The sequence below is a fragment of the Falco peregrinus genome, chromosome 2 (genome assembly GCF_023634155.1).
Source record: "Falco peregrinus isolate bFalPer1 chromosome 2, bFalPer1.pri, whole genome shotgun sequence".
NCBI classification, from domain to species: Eukaryota; Metazoa; Chordata; class Aves; order Falconiformes; family Falconidae; genus Falco; species Falco peregrinus.
The window spans coordinates 4,936,578-4,953,943 of record NC_073722.1 but is presented as its reverse complement, the minus strand read 5'-3'; the positions used below and the strand labels follow the sequence as shown (position 1 = coordinate 4,953,943).

Genomic DNA, 17,366 nt, shown 5'->3' with positions numbered 1-17,366 from the left:
TATGGAAGTTATTCATAACAACTAGAATAATTAAAAAAAAAAAAAAGGGGGTGTGTGGTCAAAAGTCATATATTGTTTAAAAAAAAATTGCATGTTTTGATAAAGTTAGGGGAAAAGAAGACTAACAGTGTTCCTTTAGGGTATACATAGTCCTGAAATACATGTGCAAACATTACAACAACTACTTCCTGCTTCTCGTTGGGGAAAGCAAATATAAATTATTTAAGTAGTGGAATGTGTAATTTTTAAAAGCGCAGAAATCCAGGTAAATAGGTAATGTATCAGTTCAGCAGAATTATTTCATTAAGTGACAGTTTTCACCTCTCCTTTCATACAGAAAGAAATAGACCTGTGTAATTACCAAACATGTTTTTTTCCTGAACAGCTAGCCAAGCAAATTAGTTAATAAACAAATAAAATCCCTACACTTCTAACTATGCATTGTTAGGGATGAAATACCTCTGCACAGATGCCAGAAATCCACAGTTGTTGTTCATGCAACTATAAAGACTCTTCAGGAAACACACATATCCAGAAGTAGTTTAACACTGAATAGTCTTGGATTGGATCGGCCAAGAGCTTGTTGGGGGTTTTTTTTGTTGTTGTTTTGGGTTTTTTTAAGATCTTCCCTCCCCTACCTGACCTCAGCAATTCATAGGTTTCAAGCTGCACCTGAGGAATCCCATCTTTCCAGCCTAACCACTTACACAAACCCTCGCATACTGCCAGCCACAACTCTCTTCAAATTCTCACCATTCATTAGTTCTTGAGCTTCTGTCACATTTTTCTCACCTCATTAGTGCCTGCAAAACTCTTCTGCCTCTGAATAACCGATACTTCTATTGGTTATAAACAGAGATGTAACAATTCCGATCTATCTCCTACGGCCCAGCCCAGGTGCCACTTAAGGGCAAGGCTTCCCAGCTACAGCTCTTCTGGAACACAACTCACTAAAGTTTCCTCTGCGCTTTGTATCCCAGACCACACATCTTGCATAGGTGTCAGGAAAACTAAATTGGAAAAACTGGTCTTAATAAATGGCTGCAAGTAATCAGATAAATAAACCAAGGCCTGGCGTTGAATCTCACACCCTTCAGCATCAAAAGCAGCAATGCAGCCCAGCACTAACTGCCTTTGCTGAAGGGTATCCTTGCTTTCAGACTGTTCTTCACTCTGCCTGTTAAATCAAGTCGTTCATTGATGAATTAAGAAAAAAGTTTCATTTCCTGTAAGCTTCTTAGGCTGTATCATCTATGCAAAATGAACCAGGATGAGTTTTAGGAGTTTTTTGGCGCTTTACGTCAGTTGTGTCTGTTGGAAAACATCCTGCGGAGCCCACAGGTTTAACCACACAGGTTTAACCACACAAATCCACAAGCATTACTCTCCTGTTTTGACTGTTGCCTCTGTCCCTGTTGCTATAGAAACAGATTGCGATGCCAAAAATGGAAGGATGATAATCATCTGGGGGGAAGGAAAAGAAAAAAGCAAAAAAAAAACCAGCTGGGAATGCAGCTAAAGATTATTTTAAAAGCACTCTTGATGCATTTTGGTCTTATATCCCTTTTTACAGAAGACACAGCCAGAAGCTACCAACAGAAGTGGAAACAATGCCTTACATTTTGGGAGAAACCAGCTACAAACCGCATCTTTCCTCAATTATCCCTCAAAATATGGTAGTATCTATATGGGGGAAACCAACTACATGACAACGAACAGTTTCTGACCCTTGGAAGTTAAGTCCCATTTGGCAGACCGAAGCTTCGCAGCCTAGTGCCCTCATTAACTGAACTGCACTCACCGTTCCTGGGTTTGCCTGTATTCACTTTCGGTCAAGCACTTTGGGCTTCTAAGTTTAATTTGCAGCCAGCCCAGGCGGTAGCAGGTGAGGTCCCGTGGGTCCCCAAAGCACAGCCTGTCCTACGCCGTCACCTGTGTCCACATGGCCTGGCCACCAGCTACCTGAGAAAGAAGGTAGACTTGGAGAAGGGACAGGTAGTTCCAATGTAGATGAGTTCCACAGGAATGGAAATAAGGAGCCTTCTGACGAGGACATGCTAACTGCTGAAAGAAAACAAACCAGGGTAAAATAATTGTGGTAGGAATAGATCAGCAACCAAATAACTGCCACCCTGAAGGTGGTGGATCCCCTGCCCGGGATCACGCTGATACGGATTAAACCCAGCACAGGGTGGGCAATAAGGAAGGGCTCATCATTAGCCAGCAGGTGCTTTAAGGTAACAGAAATTAAATAACCGCTAATATATGCAAAGATAAACAAGAAATTCAGGTAACTGCCCAAGGAGATGAAAAGTACGTGTTGAAGAGGCGCCAGAGGGAGGAGATGCATGTTCGGAAACCTGATGTACATGCGGGGCTTTGTATACCGAGTATCGGGCTGCTCGTTGAAACGCTGTGCGCGCTGCACCCGGCGCCGCAGTCACGAACCTGCTCGGGCTGTGGAGCTCGGTTCCCCGGGACAGCGGGGGGGACACCCGCCAACGGCCGCTTCACAGGCCGGCCGAGCCCCCCGCAGGCCCGCGGCGGCGCTGCCCGGCAACCGCGACCGGGCGGAGGCGGCGGGGCCCCCCTCGCCCCCCCGGGAGGCCGCCGGGGCGCGATGGAGCCGCGCAGCGAGCGCCCGCCCCGGGCCTGCGGGCCCCCGCCCGCCCCTCGGCAGCCAGGTAGGCACCGGCCTGCCGGGCCGAGCCGGGCCGGGGCCGACCCCGGGCCGAGCCGGGCCGAACCGAGCCGCGCCGGTGGGCTCCCCCTGCCTCGCTGCTTCCGGCCCGCACCGAAAGGTGCTCCGCGACGTGCAGGCCCCGCTCCTGTTCTGGTTCGTCTCCAGGCTCTTCGCGGCAGCAAGGGTCAGGCTGTCCGCACGGAGCTTCTCCCTTCTATAAAATAGCCCTCGCTGGCGCCTTAGTCTTAAAAAACGCAGTAAGAAGTGACCCCACCAGCTTCAGACACTCGGTGTGCTTACTGATGCTGTTCCATCTGTTTTGGGAAAAAAAACCCCAGCCCAACGCATGTCTGTTTGTCAGCAGGGCACGGCAGCCGCATGGCTCTGTTTGCCAAGGCAGCGGAGGTGCTGGAGAGGAGAGCGGCAGGTGGAGATCCTCTGGCACCTTTTCTGAAAGGACAACTGTACTATGAAGAGGTTTGTGCTTTCCTTCTTCTAAGTAAATATTATAAAGCTGACACTTTTCAATACCGTTTCCTTGGGAAAAGAGAGACCTTTAAAAAAAACCTACAAGAGATGCCTGTGTCTTTTTTTTCTCCTGGTGAAAATCACAAGGTGTTCCCCCTACGTAAGGTTTTCCTACACTTTCCCAAGCATCTAGTGGTGCCTTCCAGTTGCCTCCCAGTCTCCCAAGGACCAGGTAAGGCAAGCGGCGGTTTACCCCTACAGCTGACTTCCAAGCCGAGCTGTTTCTTGACCAGCTGACTGACCAAACACAACACGCTGCATTTTCAGTTACACGGTACTGGTCCCTGACACAAGGCACAGCTTTCCATCTTTGTCCCCTACCTAGCCACTAGTTTCGATGCAACAAGTTGAAACACGTTATCTTGTCCCTGCCCGCTTCGGTCACCCATGGATTCGAAAGTAAATGCTCAGGGAACAGGGCCAGACTGGCTGGCAGGTGAGCTTAAACCACAATTCCTTGTGAAAATTAGAATAACTCAGTTCAGGACGATGGAAAAGAATGTAGTACAAGCACCGATTCACGTATCTTCAAATGTGATGTGCATGGATTTGGTACTGTGTATAATGCAACTAGCGGCACGCTGTAAATCAGTCTCAGGGTTTGCAGCAGGGACAGAATTCACTCACTCAGGGTTTCTGCTTCCTGGGCCCTGTCCTTAATGTTTCTGTTAACGAACGGCCTGATTTTAGCATGATTGTGGCTGACCCCATCCAGAGCAGAAGACTTTTGTCTTTCTTGATGAGCTGGCTTGGATGTCCATGTTATATCTTGCTGTTCATCCCTAAATTTATTCTTTGAGCAGATTTTGATTTCCAGATTTTTGTACATAAGTCTGTAGTGCCTAAAAATGCATATTCTCATAGTAGTGCAATTTCAGGTGTTAGAAAAAACATCACTGCCTGATCAGAGTCATATGACCCCTTACAGCACTAAATTCTCAGGTACAGGTGCCTCCCATACTTCTTTTTCTGATGCTCAGGCCAGCTGGTTGTAAAAAGGCACTTGGTGGTTGGTTTTTTTTCCCCAGAGTTCTTTAAAAAAACAAAGCCCACACAGTCGTAACGGCTAAGCTCCTGAGACAATTAATAGTTTGGACAGTATTAACAAGGGGCATTTTGTCATTGTGAGGATGTTTGACTGACTACTGCGCAGTTCTAAGCTTTTGCAGTCTGGTATTATCAAAACATACAAAAAACTCGAAGGAAAAGTATAGAGAAGAGCATTTTAATTTCAGTATTGTTTTTATCTAGCATGCATAAAAATATTTTAGTAAGGACAGCAGGCTCAGTTAACTGTTAAATTACAGTTGTTTGTGTATTTTTAAATATAGTTTCTTTGACTTAATGCAGAAGCATATACTCTCCAAGATTCTTTCTTAGAAGTGAAAGTATCTCTGCGGTTGCAGGTGATGCTTTCATAGTAAGTGTGGGGCAGGCAGCTGGGTCCATAAAGTCTTCAGACATGCAAGTTTAGCCTTTGCGAAACCAACCCTTAACTGAGATGTAAAAGCAGACTCTTAAACCCTGGAGGTAGAAGAATAGCTCACCTAAGTTAAGGATGTCAGACAGATAGGGCAGGGCATCTGAATTAGATTCTTATCTCCTTAAACTAAGAAGACTACATCTGGGGGAAGGAGAAGGTTGTCAGAATGTCTTAATTTCAGAGATGATTGTATACCAGTGCTTATATTTAGGATTTTTGTAATATAGATATAAAATGAATGAAAACCTGTTTGAAAGTCCAAAGTGCTTCCACCCTATCCAACTTGTGGTTGTTGACTTAGTTATATTTCTGTTTTCTGCCACTTCTATGGTTGCAATTCTTTTTCCTTTCCTCATGAGGGGAAATGCTCCAGGTTGAAAAACTGTAAGAGAGTATACACTGGAAAGTTAAGCTGCTATATGTACTCTTTGTTCTGTGTAGTGCATTGTTTATGCTGTCTTTCCCAGGGATTGTATGAAGAAGCATTAATACAATTTGAAAAAATCAAGGATACTGATTTTCAAGCCATGTATCAGCTTGGTGTAATGCATTATGATGGGCTAGGCACTAAGGAAGACCCTGTGAGTAATCTAGCTGTACGCTTTTTACTTTAAACGTTAGCTGATATTATTAAAAGCTGCTTTGTAAGCATGATTATGTAGTTTAAAATAAAGTCCTTGATTTAGAATTAGTTTCATGAAGTACAGATATTTACAAAGAATCATTAAAGAGAGGGGTTCTGGGCTGAAGGTGTTCTAAAAAATGGCTATAAAATTGGTTTGTCTGAAAAACTTAATTTGGATTTTAAAATACAACTTCTGAGGGTTTGTTTGTACTTTGTGTGGAAGCTATGTTTAAAAATCGCTGTTAATCTTAATTTCTAATGAGCAGTACACACAAAGTAAAATAAAATGCGTAAAAATGAAAATCAATAACTATATTTCAAAGTGTAAAACATCTGTTGCACAAAGATGTTTTTAAGGTACTTTCTGTTCTCTTAACATGGATGCTAAAGAAGATTGCGCTTTTGCCAGTGGTTGACAGTAATATTTTTAAATTAGGCAAATGAAGAATTACATTTGCAAAAGTTTGAAAACTCAAAATTCAAGAATTACATTACAAAAAAGGAAGATAAAGGAATGAATTGCTATAATAAGAAGAAAAGATTACATTTATTGAAGATGATAGGATGAAAGAAAGGGTAGATAAGATGGAAGGGCAAAATGATGAATTAAACAGTATATTAACACACCAGACTCTTCTCTGATGCTTACAGGATTGTCAGCAGAGCACAAAATATTTTGCTGGTTTTCAGAGGCGGTTTGCTTGTTCTGTATGCCTGTATAATTACCATATTGGTTTAGCCACAAATAAACGTTTCAGTAAAGTTTCATTTTTGCGTATTATGAGAGGTGAATAAAAAAGAAACCTTTTATAAAGGGCTACTTCTACTGTATTTAAACAGGATGTCAATGCTAAATTGCAACAGTGTAAATCTTGTTTCCAAAACACTTCTGAGGCCCTTGGATGATAGACGATACAGCTCCTCATATGCAATGTTCTCCACTTGCTTATCTAGCATTATTCTTTTGTTGTCCATTATGAATCAAACGTATTTTTAATGGAGGGACTTCGGAGCGTACTATTGTATCACTTTGCCTCCTGCTAAAGTTGTTTTATGATTTCAGATACATTATGCAATATGAAAAAGTTTAGAGAGGTCTAAAATTGAAAACATACCAAGTTTAGGATGTGACATTAATGTATGTAAGAACAAGAATATTTTTCAGAAAATTTTTATCAGCAAAGAAGAGTAGTATAGTATCAGATGAACATTAATAAGGAAATGTTTCACATTAAAAATACATTGAGAATCAAAAATCCAGGTTCTGATTAGTAACCAAAGATGAGTTCTGCATTGGTATGACACTGTTCTCCAGACTGTCCAGCCAATATGCCTCAGACTTCCTTCAAAGCGGAAAAAATTACCTGTCTCACAGAAGTTAGTGGATTCTCAGGCTTTTTATTTCATCCTCTTTGCAGTCTGAGTGTAATGACTAAAATGTCTCAATTTTAGGAAAGAGGAGTGGAATACATGAAGAAAATATTCTACTCTGATTCTCCGAAAGCAAGACACTTGAAGTTCGCAGCTGCATACAATCTTGGCAGAGCATATTACGAAGGATGTGGTGTTAAGCAGTCAACTGAAGAGGCCGAAAGGTAATGGCAGTCAGCAATTTTCCTGATGAATATAAGATGCTGTGTTACTTACAGCTTTCTTTGTCCCCATTTTCTTAGGTTATGGCTTATTGCTGCAGACCACGGCAATCCAAAAGCAAGCATAAAGGCCCAGAGTACTTTAGGAATGCTTTATTCTGCGTCAGATGTAAAAGATCTGAAGAAGGTAAGGCCCACTTGTACCTTTTCAGTGTCATAAGTCCCAAATAAATTCGAATTTCACAGGAAGATTACAGTGATGTATTTGACTCTGAAAGTTGAATTTTAAGTACTGGTAGGCATTATTACCCGTGTAAGCCTGTATGAACAGCCAGAATCCCTCATTTTGACTCACTTGACACTGCCAGCCAAGATTATATATTTTTTTAAAACTTTAATACGAGTATCTGTGAGAACGATGGAATGAATTTGTCAGCTTTGGTAACCTTCATAAATCAAGCAGGTGTCACTGATTGACATCTCTGACCATAAATGACACAAGTTTAAAACCCTTAGAAGGATTCTGCTTTCTTTTATGTATAAGCACTTCTTACAGGATGGTTGATGTAAAAGCTTTTATGTAAACAGTATGCAACAGAAGCAGCTAAAGTAAATATATTCTCAACTTTGTGCCTCTTGTCTAGGCCTTTTTCTGGCATTCAGAAGCGTGTGGCAACGGAAATCTAGAATCACAGGGAGCACTTGGTCTTATGTATCTCTATGGACAAGGTGTACATCAAAACACCAAAGCTGCTTTGGAGTATTTGAGAGAAGCAGCAGAACGTGGAAACATCTACGCTCAAGGCCATCTGGTGGAGTATTATTACAACCGAAAATTCTATACAACAGCTGCTGCATTAGCCAAAAGGTAAAGTTAATTTTGCTGTATCTTTTATTATGGTTATTCATGTAAGACCATGTAACTTGGATTAAAATGATTAGTAATTTCATACTCTTGTCTCTCAAACTCAAGAGAAAGAAACAGTTGAGATAATGAATTGCAAAACTTCATCTTCAAAGAGGGATGATCACAGATGAAATTAATACTATAAAGGTTCTTAATTACTTAGTACAGTTGAACTTTTCTTTCTGATCCTGTGAAACAAGGGAGTCTTGAACTAGAATGCCAAGTAGACCAAGCAGAAGTCCACATGCAACCCTGCCTTCCTGTCTCCTCAGTTCACAATCTCCTCTAGGCTCCTGCCTTCACCAGTCCCTTTTAAACCCCTACAATCATAGAATCCCAGCTTGAAAGGGACCTCAAGGATCACCTGGTCCAACCTTTCTTAGCAAAAGTACTGTCTAGACAAGATGGCCCAGTACCCTCTTCAGCTGAATCTTAAAAGTTTCCGGTGTTGGGGAATCTACCACTTCCCTGGGGAGATTATTCCAATGGCTCACTGTGAAAAATTTTCCTCGTGTTCAATCAGAATCTCCACAGAAGTAACTTGTACCTCTTTTCCACGTAAAGTGTTGGAAAAAGGAAGTCCCCACCACCTTTGCAGCCACCCTTTAAATACTGGAACATGGTGATAAGGTCTCCCCTAAGCCTCCTTTTCTGAAGGCTGAACAAACCCAGTTCTCTCAGCCTTCCCAGTCCTCTGATCATCTTTGTGGCCCTTCTCTGGACACGCTCCAGCCTGTCCACATCTTTCTTGTCTAGCAGGGACCAAAACTGAACACAGTATTCCAGGTGTGGCCTTACCAGCACTGAGCAGAGTGGGATAACGACTTCTTTGTCTCTGCTGGCAATGCCCTTGTTCGCTCCTGTTGAGCTTGTTGCCCATCAGATTCCCCAGATCCCTTTCCACAGAGCTGCTCCCCAGCTGGGTAGATCCCAGGCTGTGCTGCACTCCTGGATTAAGTTTTCCCAGGTGCAAGACCTTACACTTGTCCCTGTTGAACTTCATAAATTTCTTGTTAGCCCACTCCTCCAGCCTATCCAGGCCTTCCTGCAGGGTGGCTCTCCCTTCCGAAGCATCCACTCCCCCACTCAGTTTGGTTTCATTGGCAAACTTGATCAGGGTACACTTGATCCCATCATCCAGATCACTTATGAAGATATGAAACAGTGTTGGGCCCAATATCGATCCCTGGGGGACCCCACTTGTGACAGGCTGCCAGCGTGAAAAAGAATCGCTTACCACCCCGCTCTGGGCGCAGCCTGTCAGCCAGTTCCCCCCGCCCCCACCGCACCACACTTGTCCAGACTGCAACACACCAGTTTCTCTAGGAGAAGGCTGTGGGAAACAGCATCAAAAGCCTTGAAGAAATCCAGGTAGACAATGTCCACTGCTCACCTCACATCAACCGAGCAGGTTACTTTGTCATGGAAGGCAATCAGGATTGTCAAGCACGATTTGCCCTTGGTGAACCTGTGCTGGCTTTTCCCAATCACATGCTTCATTTGATTTGCGATGGCTCCCAGGAGGATTCGCTCCGTAACTTTCCCAGGGACTGAATTAAGACTGAGGTAAGACTGATGGGCCTGTAATTTCCTGGATTGTCCTTTAAGCTCTTCTTGTAGACAAGGGTGACATTAGCTTTCTTCCAGCCTTCTGGGACATCCCCCCATCTCCGTGACTTCTCAAAGATTATGGCCTCACAATGACATCGGTCAGCTCTCTTAACACCTTCAGGTGGATGTTGTCACGGTCCATCCATTTGTAGGGGTCAACCTCCTGTAATAGTTCACATACCAACTCCTCCTTCACCGATGGTGGGTCTGTGTTTGCCTTAGTCCAGATTTTTGTTCCCAAGGCCTGGGACCCAACAGGGCTGGTAAAGACAGAGCTGAAGAAATTGTTGAGAATTTCTCCCTTTTCAGTATCACCGGCAACTAATTTACCTCTCCATTTAACAGTGGGCCAATATTTTCCTTCTATTTCTGCTTGTTATTTATGTACCTGGAGAAACGTTTCTTGTAGTTTTTGACATCTCTGGCCAATCCCAATTCGAGCTGAGCTTTTGCTTTTCTAACTGCATCTCTGTGTGTCCTGGCAATGCCCCTGTAGCTCTCAATGGGTACTCATCTGCTTTTCCGTCTCTGATATGCTTCTCTTTTGGTTTTGAGCAGGCTCAGAAGCTTGCAGTTAAGCCAAAGGGGTATCCTGCTCCACCTACTTCCCTTACCTTTAAAGGGGATGAGCAGTTTTACTGCTTCCAGGACAACATTCTTGAAAAATGCCTAGCACTCGCTTTCTCCTTTATCCTCCATGGAAGCTTCCCACAGAGTCCTTCCCAAATGAGCTCTGAGTGAGCTGGTTTGCTCTTCTAAAACATACCGCCTGTGTTTTAGTACTAACCTCCAGCGTGCTCAGCAGGATCCCAAACTTGACAATATTATGATCACTGCAGCCAAGGCTATGACTAACAGAAATATTTACAAAGCACATTTTCTTGGTTTGTGAGTAGCAAGTCCAGCAATGCCTCGTTCCTGGTTGGCATATCTAACATTTGCATGAGGAAGCAGTTCTCTACGCATTCCAGGAAGCTAATGGATGACATGTGAGCTGCTGTATTGTTCTTCCAACAAATGTCTGGGTGACAAAAGTCACCCATAAGAACCAGGTTCTGGTGACCTGAAGCTTAAGTAACCCAAATACTGCTTTGCTGGCCTTACTGTCTTGGTGTAAAGGGTTGACAGCAGACACCAACTGTTAGATCCCCCTCTAATCTTGACCCAGAGGCATTCGATAGGGTTTCCACAATCATCGTAGCTGACTTCTATACATCCAAGGTTCTCCATAACATAGAGCATGATTCCTCCTCTTCTTCCCTGCCAGTCTTTACAGAACAGCCTATAGCCATTCATCATGATTCTCCAGTCAGGTGAGCTGCCTCACCACATTTCAGTTATTCCTACGATACAGTGTCTTTCTGACAGGGTGTGGATCTCCAGTTCTCCTGCTGTTGCCCAGGCTGCATGCACTGGTATACATACACTTGAAGTTGCTGGTCTTCTGGTTCTCATCTTGGGAGGCACCCAAGGAACATTTGTCACTGCTCTGGTTGGTCTGGCTTATTCCACAGCTGGTTGTAATGGCACAAGCATTGCCACTTTGTACCCTGCCCCCCAGGTCCTTCAGTTTAAAGCCTGCCTCACCAAGGTGGCCAGCCTGCTGCCAGAGATTCCCTCGCCTCTTCTAGATGGGTGATCCCAACCCTCCTTACAGGCTACAGTCATCGAAGAACATCCCATTGTCATAAAAGCCAAAACCCTCATGACAGCACCAGCCACAAAGCCAGAAGTTGGGTTGCACCGTGTATTTCTGGCTGCACCCCTTCCTAGTCTGGTAAAATGGAAGAAAAGGTAACTTGGGCACCAATACTTTTTCACTTGCACCCCCAGGGCTTTGTAGCCTTCCTTGACTCTGTCCAGGTTCCAGCTTGCAGTGTCATTCAAAACAACATGAAAAAATAGCAACGGATAGTAGTCTGTGCTCGTGACAAGCTGTGGCACCCTCTCGGCAACACCTTGGACCTCAGCTCCTGGAAGGCAGCATACCTCTCGTGACTTCCCTGTCAGGCTGGCAGATGGGCACCTCAGTGCCCCTTAAGAGTCACCTACTACAAGCACTTGTTCCTTTTTTCGGCATCCACTGCGTGCTGCTGTTACAGTTTCTCCTTGCTGACCTTGCTTGCGGTTGTCTACAGCTGTTAAAGCTTCATACACTTTTTCGGTTGAGATACAGGAAGGTGTAGACTGAAGCAGAGTCCTGCTTTTGTGGGTCACCAGGGTCCAAGATGCCTCATTCTCTGTGGTGTCTGCCACAGCAGCATGGTTCTGCAACCACTCATCTATCTCCACCTCACCCCTCCAGTACCGCAAAGAATACAAGTATTCCCACCATCTTACATCCCATCATTTCCCTTGCTCTGTGGCTCAGCGTGCTTTGGTCCAGTTCCTGTGTCCTTTACAGGAAAAGCAAGCATTGATACTGCCTGGGATCCTGCATTAAGCACTGTGAGTAGCACAGCCTGGGACCTACAAGTAGCTGCTGCACACAGTACCAAGTTACCACCCTTTAGTTTTCCGTTGCTGCTTACAGGGATGTGTACTGCACAGGCATTTTGAAGCCTGGACAAAAAAAAAAGGCATCTGCATGCAAGCAGTTTCTGGTGATTGCGTAGAGGTACAGCTCTGAGCCACAATTAGGCAGCACTGACTGACCTTTTCACAGGCAATCGCTGTGGGACTCACTGCTCTACATACTCTGGCGTGGTTTGTGTACTGCAGAAATAGCAACTTCTGTTATAGGCTGCAATATTTAAAATAGCCAGTCTGTATCAAGTTTCTGTATCTTGAACTACTCATGGAGGAGAAAAGCAACGTTCGTGACAGTTCTATAGCTGATCAACAGCACACTTCTGCAACAAACCTCCAGAGCTGGCCAGTATATGGTTAAAAATTCAGTCTGTCCGTCAGATTTCAATTTGCTGGAAATAAGATGCAGACATGAGTGCCTACTTATACAAGCTACACATAGTATTATCCATGCTTTCTGTGGTATGTTTATAAAGCTGCTGCTGCCCAGCAATAAACATGTCACAACTTACCCTCTTAGAAAAGCTGCACCCTTGTATATACATGTCACTGCACAGCAGTACCTCCGGTAATTCAGTAGTTCAGCTGTGAATGCTGTTTGCTATACTCATTGCTGAGAAGGATTGTTTTCTCTCTGAACTGTTTCTTTCCTTTTGCACTTTAAGTAGACTGATAGCCATTCAGTCCAGTCTAGCTTGTCTTGCTTGGAATGCATCCCCTCCAGTCAATAGCTACATGGTGGATTATTCAGACAAGTAAACAGTGCACTTCATCAGCTGCAATTGTGATTGCAGAAAATAGCAATGAAATCCCCTATACAGCCAGAAGTGACAATTTCTGTACCAAAAGATACTGCCACCATACTTGAAATCAGTTCCACTTAACTGGGATTGCAGTTGGCCTTGAGGCAGAAACCTCAGCAGTTCAACCAGCTGTATCAAGCATCAGTACCTTTTCTTCTAAAATTTTTCCTTCTGTGTTCACACCAACTATGCAGTTTGTTACGTTATGTACAAACATACAAACATGACATGATTACGTATGGTAGAACCTCGCCTAATATTTGGAGTCTAGATCACCTACTGATACTTCACTTCAAATCACAACTTTGTTATCCCACACAGTTCTACTTACCCATTGCTACGGTAGGTTCTCGAAGTCAACTGTGCTGAACTGAGTTTTTGCCTGACTTGACAGGATATTGTTATTTGCATGAGCATTCTGTTGTGCACCTTTTGGAAAGGAAGGCAAAAATGCTATGCATCAGAAAACATAAAAGAGGTAATAGGTTAACGTTATTATATTTGAATGTTCTTGCCAATAAGCTTGCTTTTTTTTTTTTTTTTTTTTTTTACTCCTGTCGTGTTACTGCATTTGTTAATGGCACCAAATTAAGTGGGAGAACATTCCTCTCAACACTTTAAAGTGATTTAACAAGCCCTGACTTGCAGGGGGTTAGTTCAGAATAATCTTTCACAGACATTGATTTACAGAGAGTAGCTACAAACTGCAGGGACTTGCACTTTTTTGTCAAGTCTGTGACTATTTGACACAACAACAAACTACAATGATGTGTGAAGCAGCATATAATTACTGTTTGTCTCTGGAAAGGATATGGGGCTTGGGAGTTTCTGTTTTAAGACAGTAGTTAGAAAAAAAATAAATCAATTCCCACTTAGAAAATGATGTACCTAGTACTAGAGTAACAATGCTAGGCAATTATAGCCTGATAGTTAAAAAAAAAACGTTCACTTTGTCCTCCTGATTCTTAAAATAGTTCTTAGTAAAAACAACATGCTGAAAATAAGGTGACAGCAAGCAGATGCATGCAGAAGATCAAAAATAATTGAGCTGAAACAGTTTTAAGTGGTTGTCGTAAGTGGGTCTTATAACCTGAGGCTCTCAAGTAAGTCCAGGATCTTCAGATTACTAAGATTTGCCAATATCCTAGCAAGAAGTTGGAATTCTAGAACCACGGACTGGTTTGGGTCGGCCTTTTAAACACCACCTAGTCTCAGCCCCCCTGCTGTGGGCAGGGACACTTTCCACCAGATGAAGTTACTCAATTGTATGAAGTAAGAGCTTTGCCTGTCTTCCATATATATATATTTATTTTGATGGAATACTTTAAATAGGAACAATTAGCATAAAATATGCTGCATTTTATAACTAATGTAACAATAGTGAAAGTGACTGCAAAAGTTACGTATTTGTTTTGTATTTACTATCACAACATCCAAATAAGACTAACTTCAAATCAAATACTCAATAGAAGAATCCTCATCAGGTTGCCACATACATGTAAATTTCAGCTTGTTTTGGATTAATGATGTAAATGGAAGGAGGCATTGTCAAGTCATGTACGGTCAACTTTAATTATTGTTTGAAATAGCATTATCTAACTTAATGCTGTAAATTCCACAACAGGGTTACAGAAAATGATGACATCAAGATGCTAGCAAAGATAACTGATTGTCTTCCTAAATACGTAGCCAAGGGGGTTGCTATGGCTGCTTTCTACTTGGCTCGATGCTTCCAGCTTGGCCGAGGTGTACAGCAAGATCAAGCCACTGCTAAAAAATACTATTCTAAGGTAAGCTGGGTAAGTCTTACAGACCAATGTAAGTCTCAGGAAATTGCATGATACCTTAGATTTGAGTCTTTAAACTTGCTGTTTGGTTAAAGATTCCAACATTATTTATGTTTAAAAAAAAAATCTCTGCAAGAAAATTAAGAGTGATAAAATCATATTGAAACCTAAAAATAGTCGTGAAAGGTACTATCTGACCACTTGCTTAAGCAAACAACTCTGCCAACCAAAAAAAAAAAAAAAAAAAAAATCTGTGATAATCACCACTGCAAAGAGCTTGGTAACTTGCAAGATAAATTAGCCAAAAGATTTGAATAATTTTATCCCCGGATGATTTCCTGTCTGTCACTCTCTCAAGCTGAAAAAATTGTAACTTCTCCTCTAACAATTACAACCTTCATTAACCATACTTAATCAGTTGTAACTGGTTGTCATGCTTATTTTTATGTTTACGTTTTTAGCAATAGCTGAGCATCTACTGTCACTGATACACAGGGGAAAAAATAGGCCACATTTTTTGGTAATTCTGAAGTTTAAGTAAAATTTACTGCTTGAGGAAAAAGATCGATAATGGCTTCTAGAAGACAAATCTGATAAATATCAGTGATGCCTAAAGGTACTGTTGAGGCAAGATGATTATGCCAACTGAACAGAGCGTAGCAAGACTGGATCTGTGCTTCAGAGAGACTCTTGATTTTTGTGCATGTAGAGACCATTCGTTTCCTCAAGTAGAATAACTTGATGTCCAGCTTGGTGCAATAAATGGAGAGTTATGTAAATGATAGATTACAAATAACAATTTTTGTGGCTCCTTACTCAGGTAAGCCACTGACAGAAGAGGCCTAGGAGAGCAGGTTGTTCTCTGAATACATACATTTTATATGTTTTGTTGTCCTGCTGTGGGAAGTGCTACAGAAGATAGGATGAGGCGCAGATGAGGAAAGAAATACGAACTGGGGTGTAAGGCACACTGTAGCCAGCAGTCCTAGGTAAGCCTTAAGGCACAGAAGAGGCCCATCAGGATTAAATTGCCGCACTGCTTTGTAATTACAGAAAATTACAACTTTCAGTCATCGTTCTGTAGCTATATGTCTGAGACTGATCTAGGAACGTCACTAACTTCTTAGTGTAAAAAGAGATGATTTCTATTGACTGGCGCCATGCATCTCTATATCAACAACAAAAGAGAAGGAGCAGAAAATAAACAAGAAAGCTACCCGAAGCCGTAACTTGGGAACAAGTAAAGGACAAGAGCTGTGGTTGTGTTCAGTTTCTTTTGTACTTGGAAAATATTCTGGTGTTAACTGTACAATTATACCCACTTAAAATTAAAATCATGTTTGCTTTTTTAATTAACTGCTCAGCTGCGGTTTTGACCTACTGTTCTTGGACCCAGTCAGTTTTGAAAGAGGCAAGAAAAAAAAAGATGGGTATCCCAGGGGGTACTGAAATAGATGATGGAAGTGAATGAAACTGACCCAGTCTGTATGCAGATTTGTGTTTCTGACTGGTGACAGCACATGCCATAGGGACAGAATAAAAACAAACTCAAGACTATAGTCTAAAGTACGCTCATTTAAAATACTGAATTTTTCTTCCGTGGCATCAGAAATAGGGATTTAAAGCTGAATATATTAACTCTAATACTTTAACAAATTCATTATCTCAGATAATGTCACCAAAACTTCAAAGACCTTATTAATGTTACATTGACAACATACAATTTTATTTTAGATATCAACTAGAGCTCCCTATTCTTTGTTTTCAAAGGCATGCCTTCTGGATCCTGGTGTTGCTTCTGACCTTGAACTGGCAGCCAATCTCGGGAAAATATAGTGTTTCCTTTAACTGTGACTGGTACAGAAATGTATTTCCTACAATAAACCATCTTTAATCTGTAGCAATTTTAGACTGTTCATCACTTACTGCCTGCTTTTCAACTTTCAATAAATTAAAAAAGAATTTGTAAATTGCTTTATCTAAAAAAAAAAAGGGAAAGCAAAATGCTTACACTCTTTCTTCAGCTGAGATGAGGCAAAGGCAGATGTTTTAAAATGGTATTGGAGACTTCAGGTTTATTAAGGACATGTTACTGGGACAGATGTCCTGTGTTGTCTTCATGTGTACTGATAATGGCACATGAATCAAATCAAAACCAAATAAAAATTTCTTTTCTGCATTTTTAGTACTTAAACATTACATTTTAATTTTCTTGTCTAGTTTTCACATACAACCCATTCACAGGTCAGAACCATTTTTACATCTTGTGAGTGGTCTGTATACTTTCTTTCACATGCTTTTGCAATGTCTCTCAATCTACTCACATGTCTTAATGCATTTTACTCTTGGACTGCAGAGAGTCTAAGTTAGAAATCGGCCCGTACGACACTAAACTTGACACTGTTTGAACTGTAAACTTTGAAAACTAGCAAATACTAACAGAACTATGAAAAAAGCCCACTAGTGTGGCAACACTGAATATACATGTCCCCTGCACAAGGCCTGTACTCCTCAGTCCTTCATACTACATTTACACTTGCCTCTGTTTGTATTGGAAATAGTTGAAATCTTTTTGGCTAGGAGTGTGTACGCCGGAGCAATGTTATGCTGAATCTTTTATCAAAAGATACTTCGATTAACTGCTAGTAAACTTTGCTGATTGCTATGGTAAGCCTGAGCATTTCTAAATACCTGTTTATTTGTAAAAGCTTGCTTCTTGGGATCTGCACCACAACCTAGAACTTTCTTGAATCTGTTGGAACAGAAGGCTAGATGTTACTAAAAACACTGATTTACATATAGCATGCAGATTTTACGT

The 17,366-nt window shown here is 42.0% G+C and overlaps 1 protein-coding gene across 2 annotated transcripts; it reads left to right on the top strand.

Moving 5' to 3' along the window:
- The first annotated feature begins 2,797 nt into the window (after window positions 1-2,797).
- Window positions 2,798-17,316, top strand: LRP2BP (LRP2 binding protein). Of its 2 annotated transcripts, none has more exons than XM_005230855.3 (7): window positions 2,798-3,160; window positions 5,162-5,275; window positions 6,772-6,914; window positions 6,993-7,098; window positions 7,556-7,779; window positions 14,386-14,551; window positions 16,319-17,316. In XM_005230855.3, exons 1-7 carry the CDS (start codon window positions 3,062-3,064, stop codon window positions 16,382-16,384), a joined length of 918 nt encoding a protein of 305 aa, XP_005230912.1. In that variant the 5' UTR covers window positions 2,798-3,061; the 3' UTR covers window positions 16,385-17,316. The 2 variants fall into 2 exon arrangements, with proteins under 2 accessions (XP_005230912.1, XP_055651874.1); XM_055795899.1 differs by lacking the exon at window positions 2,798-3,160 and adding an exon at window positions 3,979-4,851.
- The last annotated feature ends 50 nt before the right edge of the window (window positions 17,317-17,366 follow it).